The sequence below is a fragment of the Coffea eugenioides genome, unplaced genomic scaffold, assembly GCF_003713205.1.
Source record: "Coffea eugenioides isolate CCC68of unplaced genomic scaffold, Ceug_1.0 ScVebR1_3043;HRSCAF=4182, whole genome shotgun sequence".
Lineage (NCBI taxonomy): Eukaryota > Viridiplantae > Streptophyta > Magnoliopsida > Gentianales > Rubiaceae > Coffea > Coffea eugenioides.
Window position 1 is genome coordinate 1 of NW_020863583.1, and position 7,352 is coordinate 7,352.

Below are 7,352 nucleotides of genomic sequence, written 5' to 3' on the forward strand. Positions count from 1 at the left end.
TCCTCTCTTTTCGCTCTTAAAGTGTGTGACGACTGGAAAATTCGCTCATGTTTTCTTAAAATTCCCTCTTATTTTGATTAAATTACTTTATGATATTTTTTTACTATTTATTTACTCCCTCAATAGTTGGAATAAAGAATAGAATTAAGAATTTCCCCTTTACTTTCATCGTTAGGGTAAATTAGGGTTTCTACGGGTTTTTACATCTTTTGGTAGTGTGAGTAATCGATACGGTGTGTGTACTAAATTTGGTGGTTAAGAGTGAGTTTTAGATAAGAAAAGTGTGTGATTAGAAGTAATAATAATAAATTAGTGAATTATAAGTGAAAACCCTAGTACGTGTGAGTTAAGAAAAAACGGTGTGAACCGACATGTGCCGTTTGTCACCGAGTGAGTATACCACTTGAACATACTTTATTACCTTAATCACCTTGCTTTTATTTCAGCTAATCACCCCTAAAATATCCTATAAAACAGCCACCATTTTTGACCAAAAGAAAAGGAAGAAAGAAAAAAAAACAAGAGGACCAATGGCGGCTTGACAAGTGTTGGCCAACCAAGTTTGACCAACAAACTTTCCTATCTTCTTAACTTTGTTTTGGACCAAAAATTCCTGTACTTTTTTCTCCATCTTGGCCGTGAGTTTGAGAGGAAAAATAGGAGAGAAAAGTTCATCTTCAGCCCCAACTTCATGCTTGAATCTTGAGTTTCAATCCTCAAGCTTGCAAAATACTCCATAAAAGTGGTTCACTAGGGAAGATTAAGGACTTGAGTGGAGAGATTTTTGGAGGAAAAGCACTAAGCTTCCATCTTTCTTGAGGTTTGAAGGTACTTTCAGCAAGAAGCTACTTTATTTCTTTAATCTTGCACTTGAGTGAGATTATGCTTGTTTGTAGTAGATTTTATGGAAGATTTTGTAGTTTTGGTGGTGATTCATGAAATTTCAGCCAGGGTTTGATAATTTTAAGCCTTGAATATGTTGTTTAACTTTCAAATGTTGGTAATGGGTTTGGATATGGAATTTGTGAGATGATTAGTGGCTTGATTGTGATTTTTAGCCTTAAAAGTTGAATTTCCAGCTTTGATAGTGGAATCTGCTCTGTTCTGACCAGTGTAATTCGTCCATGTTAGAGGCCGAACCAGGCTTAGATCAAAACATAAAAGTTGTAGGAAATGATGTTATATAGTTTCTTGTAAAATTTCAGCTCAATCGGACCACTGTATCATGTGAAATGACTGAAATACCCCTGACTGCCAAATGTTCTTTTCAGCAGGCAGTTTTGAGATTTCACAGGTTTGGCTTCGTTTTTCACTTTGATTCGTATCAAATCAGCATTTGGCCAAAACATGAAAGTTTTAACCCTATGTTTCAGCTTTCTAACGCATCTTAAAATGCCTGAATCGGAATTTTTTAGTTTGAGTTATTACCATTTAAATCCAATGCTTATAACCAGACTGATAATGAATTCTGGTTCTGTAATTTGCAAATTCGACCTAGATCAAATGTGAACTGAGTTGAGTTGCCTTCGTGAAAGTTGTAACTCTTTGTCTTATCTTCGAAACAGTATAAGGTGCACCCCAATCTGATAAGTGTACCTTCGATGGTGACCAAAATGCTAAGAGACGTCAAACCTGTGATTTTGTTAATTATCTTAAACATTAGTTCCGGTCCATTTTCTAGCATTGTTTTGTAATTGAATGACATTGAGCCTATTGAAAGACTATTGTGGTTAGATTATTTGTGTATGATTTTGGAGCTGAATTGAGAAAAATAATGAAGTCATAAATGGCTGAAAAATAAGTAAACACAAAGGGCGTGCTGCCGAAATTTGCACTCGAGGGCCAGGTAGATGTAAGTGCGACTTGAGTAAGGATTTGAGAATGAATATCACTTGAATCATTTAGGATATTCAAGTCTTCTTTCATAAAGGTATATAAGTTAGAATTCGGCCGAAACTTGTACCCTTGAAAAAATGAAATTTACGGCTAATAGAAATACGTTTTCCTCGTTTCTTCGACTCAAATGGTATTTCAAAGTATAATTGTTTCAAAGTTTTACAGTTTGAAAAGCAAGCAAGAGTTTTACGAATATTCTCTAAATGAGTTTCAATTACTTGATTCTTGTTAAATGAAACGTTTAAGTTTTGAACCTTAGTTGATTTTCAAAGCTCGTCAACGATGTTTTTTAACCCTAGTCAAAGTATCAACTAATTGTTGTCCTCAAGAAGGAAGAGACAATAGAACCTAGGGTTTACCGGAATGCTCTGGTGGGGAGGTTCCCGGCTTTCAGGCCCTCAATGGAAGCTGTACGCAAGTTCTTTATTTCCCTCGGCCTAAAGGGGGTGTGTGCCGTGGGACTGCTGGACCATCGCCACATTCTCATCAAACCGGTCTTGGAAGAGGACTACACCAGATTGTTTTTGCGTAGAACATGGTTCATCCAAAATGCACCAATGGTTGTAGCAAAATGGACGCTAGATTTCAAGAGTAACCAGGAGCCTTCGATTGTTCTGATCTGGGTTGCGTTTCCTGGGCTGCCTATTCCTTTCTTTGGGAAAAACAAGATTATCAAACTGGCGGCCACGCTTGGGCGCATCCTCAAAGTGGATTCGGCAACCTCAGATTTGCGCAGACCGTCTGTGGCAAGAGTTCTGGTGGAGATGGATGTATCCAGAGAGTCGGCAAAGCGAGTCTACATAGGGGATGATGACTATGGCTTTTGGCAACTGGTGGAGGTGGAGAACTGGCCAGCATTCTGCAAGTTTTGTGATCGTGTGGGTCATCTGGAGGATGTCTGCTTCAAGAAAAACCCGGGTTTGAAACCATCTAGAAGCAACCGCGAGAACCCACGCCGGAAGGGAAAGGGACCAGAGCCAACAACTCGACAGATATATCTAGAAGAAGGACGGGACAATGGCAAGGGAGTAGCAGACCCAATTCAGGGCGGAGAGTCGCAGGAGCAGCTGGGCAATTCTGATGGGCAGGGGAAGACTACGGACATCCGCACACCTGACGCCGAGACTGAGGCGTTCGGGCAGGTCATTCCCACAAAAGTTCGGTCTTGCGGGGAGGAAGCGGGTGACAAGGACGGCGACAAGGATAACGACAACGATAATGGGATGCCACCACTGCTGTCGGCGGTGGCCGAGATGGAGTGCCACATGCAGCAGCCTGCTGAGATCCAGTATGCTGCTTCGAAGATGCAGACGGCGGTGGCCCAGAAGGAGACGTGGGCGACTGCTGAAAACTTGTGCGCTGGTCCAGAACCACGCATGCAGAGGAAGGAAACCAGGCCTGGTGCGGCTGCAGCTGTGCAGTCGCGGGCTGTTGCTGATATTGGGGAACTCACGGTAGAGCTTACATGCGAGTCCAGTCAGGTAGCCGAGTTAGGGATTGCAGGAACGGTGGCTGGGCCAACACAAAGAGAGCAAAATGCAAGTAAAGGGGTAGCAGCTAGGGACCAGAAACGGCATTCTACTGATCTGCGTGAGGAGCCCGGGGGTCAGTGAGTGAAGGGGAGGAGGAAGAGGAGACGGATAGCTTGGCTTTGGGACGTCACACGTGCATGGGGGACATCGTGCTCAGGTTGAATATTGACCAGTCCAGAGTGATGGATCACGGCAACAAGCAGACAAAAAAGAAAGGGGTGCGGGTTCCGGGCCCGTTGGACAGGCAGCTTCGGTCTGCGGTAATGCACTCTCAAAATTCTTCTCAACCTTTACCCCATGATTAATGGTCTATTTTGGAATATAAGAGGGGTTGCGAAACCTCCCAACCTAAGACGATTGCTACAGTTAATTCGTATGCACAATTTAATGTTTGTTGCAATATGTGAGCCCAAAATGGATGTATCACATATTGATTTAATTAAAGTAAGATTGCCCTTTGATTCGGTAGTTGTGAATCTGTTGGCTGATATATGGGTATTTTTTAGTACTCCATTGTGTGTTTTGTAGTAGGTAGTTCTTCACAGCATGTCACGGTATCGGTCCAACATCCTTGGATGGATGGGTCCCTGTGCTTTTCGTTTGTGCATGCCAAATGCGCCTTGGGGGAGCGGAGGGTGTTGTGGCAAGACTTAATGGCCGATAAGCCTAGCTCAAGGTTGTGGTGCGTGTGCGGAGATTTCAATGTCATTGCGGACCCGAGTGAGAAGCGCGGAGGTTGGCCTTTCGCAAGATCTGAGGGGTTGGAGTTACTGTCATTCATGGAGGAGGCCGAAGTGTTTGATGCGGGGTCCTCGGGATCCAGTTTCACTTGGTGTAATAACCGGAGAGGGCACGCACGAATCTGGAAGAGACTGGACAGGGTGCTAATCAATGGCGAGTTTACTGAGAGTGCTCCATCAATCTCGATGGTCCACTTGGCCCGTCATCCATCAGATCATGCGCCACTGAAGATCTCGCTGGCGTCGCGAATGGATAACAAGCCTAGGGCATTTCGGTTTTTAAACGTTTGGACGTCGAACCCAGGACTATTGGATGTAATTCGCCAGGCTTGGTAAGCAGAGAGCTCTGGATCCTTGTTAAAGATACTGTGCTCCAAGCTACTGCGTACCACGCGGGCCATCCAAGACTGGAACAAGGGAGTTTTGGGGAATGTGTTTGAGGTTGTTAAGCAGGCGGAAGCGAATATGCTAGCAGCAGAAACCCGCACGGAGCAGGATGATTCGATGGAGGCGCAGGTTGAGCTGAGTAAAGCTCAAGCTGAGCTGCGACACGCATTGCTAAATGAAGAAAAGTTTTGGAGTCAGAAGGCTAGAGTAAAGTGGCTTCGATACGGACATCGAAACTCAAGATATTTTCATGCAACGGTTCAGCAACGGAGGATATAGGATGCAATTCATAGAGTGAAGGATAAGAATGGCGTATGGGTTGAAGATGATGAGGGGATCACCAATGAGGCTGTGCGGTTCTTCTCGAATTTGTTCTCGGGCTCCGGGGGGTCAGCTGGTGATTGGGAGCATTTAATCCCTAATATGGTGACACAGGCAGACAGGGCAGCTCTTGATGCAGATCCAACTAGGGAGGAGGTGAAACGGGTGGTATTTGAGATGGATGGGGATAGTGCTGCAGGCCCTGATGGCTTCACAGGTCAGTTTTTTACTTTCGCATGGGATGTTATTGCGCAGGATGTTTATAATAATGTAATCTGTTTCTTTTGTGGGACGGAGCTGCCTCGCTTTGTAACATCCACATCCATTGTATTAATTCCTAAGGTGCCAAGCCCCCAGGACTTTTCTAAGTATAGGCCGATTAGTTTGTGCAATTTTTTCAACAAGGTGCTGTCTAGAATTTTGGCGGATAGGTTAGCAAGTATACTGCCCAAGATTGTGTCTCCGTAACAGACAGGGTTTGTCAAAGGCAGGAATATAACAGAGAATTATCTCTTTGCTCAGGAGCTTATGTCAGGGATTAGGAAAAAGGCTAGGAGGGGAAATGTAGCGTTGAAACTTGACATGGCAAAGACGTACGATCGTGTCTCGTGGACATTCATTGTCAGTGTATTGCGCAAATTTGGATTTGGTGAGAGATTCATTGACATGGTTTGGAGATTAATGTCGAATGTTTGGTTCTCAGTCATCATTAATGGGGCATCATATGGTTTTTTCAAATCGAGTCGTGGGGTCCGTCAGGGAGATCCGCTGTCGCCAGCCTTATTCGTCATTGGCGCAGAGGTGTTATCACGGGGGCTCAATAGTCTTGCTGCACAGTCGAGATTCTTGGGTTTCATGGTACCCAGGGGTTGTCCACCGGTTACCCACCTAGCTTTTGCGGATGATGTGCTTGTCTTTGCTAATGGCTCTTCTAGCTCTTTGAAGGATATTATGCGGGTATTGAAAATGTATCAACTGGCCTCTGGCCAGTTGGTGAGTGTTCAGAAGAGTGGATACTTAGTGCACCCGTCAGTGTCGCCTGCCAGGCGGAGGGTAGTTGAGCGGATTACTGGCTTCTCAAGGCAGCATTTTTCGGTCCGGTACCTGGGTTTCCCGTTATACATTGGCAAGTGCAAATCCTTGTACTTTGGGGAGGTGTGTTACGCTATCTCGACAAGGATTCTCTCTTGGCGGTCTAAACTTTTGTCGCCTGGAGGCAGGCTAGTGCTAATCAAGCATGTTTTATCGTCGCTTCCGACGCACCTTCTATCTGCTGCAGTTATTCCGGTGGCTACATTCAAGAGTATTGAGCGTATCTGCGCAAATTTCTTGTGGGGGACCTCGACCGAGCAGACTAAGCACCACTGGATTCTGTGGTCTCAACTTTGTTACCCGGTGATGGAAGGTGGCACTGGTTTCCGGCGGGTTCGCGATGTATATAATGCCTTTTCTTGTAAGCTTTGGTGGGGTTTGCGCACGGGGTCATCTCTATGGGCAACCTTCATGCGGGCAAAGTACTGTAAATGGGTCCATCCTTATCAGGTGGTTAGTTCTCAAGCTGCCTCACCAACTTGGAGGCGCATGGTCAATGTGAGTCGCCAGGTGGAATTATGCATGGTATGGTTGCTCAATGATGGGACTTGTGATTTTTGGTATGATAATTGGTTGGGGAGTGGGCCTCTTTTTCTTAGAGCCTTTGTGGTTCCGGGCCTTTCGTTTTCTGATGTTATGGTCAATGGCACCTGGGATAGTTATCGGTTGTCACAGATTCTGCCGCCAACCATTGTGGATGAGGTGATGCATTCACCGGCACTGAGTGGAAGGGGGACAGACCAAGTGATCTGGAGGTCGACGCAGTCAGGGCTCTTCACTTTGGTAGCAGCCTTTCAGGAGGTCCACCAAGGTCGCAACAGGTCACTGGTGTTCTCTCGCATATGGCATGCTAGAATACCTTTGAGAGTGTCCTTGTTCATGCTGCGCTTGCTCACGAGGCGACTGCCTTTGGATGACGTCTTAGGGGAGATGGGGTTCCAGTTGGCGTCAAAGTGCTTCTGCTGTGCGCTTGCCACTGGAGAGACACTGGAGCATGTGTTTTTTGCGGGACAGCTTGCATTGCAGGTTTGGGCATATTTTCAGAACATATGTGGTATTGGCAGTTCGTACGATAGTCTCCGAGCACATTTGTTTGATTGGTGGATGTCCCCTACTCCAAGGGGCAAGCAGAGATTCGTATTTGACATTGTTCCAGTTTTTATCCACTGAACATTTGGAAGGCGAGGTGTAGAGCGGTTTTTGAGGGGGCTAGAGTTCGTGTAAAGGAGATATGTGAAGCGGTCTTCCAGGATGTCAAATCGCATTTGAGGTTCAGTTTAGTCTGGCCGCCCAAGTGAGCGATTTCTCGCTGTTCTACGAAAGGTAGCTCAATCGACTGATCTGTATGAGTTCAGAATTGTTCGGTGGAGGGCAGGGGGTCAAG

General features: G+C 45.4%; 1 protein-coding gene across 1 annotated transcript; it reads left to right on the forward strand.

Moving 5' to 3' along the window:
• The first annotated feature begins 3,565 nt into the window (after positions 1-3,565).
• Positions 3,566-7,138, forward strand: LOC113757398. Its single transcript, XM_027300710.1, has 5 exons — positions 3,566-3,688; positions 3,935-4,453; positions 4,547-4,762; positions 4,835-5,146; positions 5,348-7,138. The coding sequence occupies exons 1-5, from the start codon at positions 3,566-3,568 to the stop codon at positions 7,136-7,138; spliced, it is 2,961 nt and encodes a 986-aa protein (XP_027156511.1).
• The last annotated feature ends 214 nt before the right edge of the window (positions 7,139-7,352 follow it).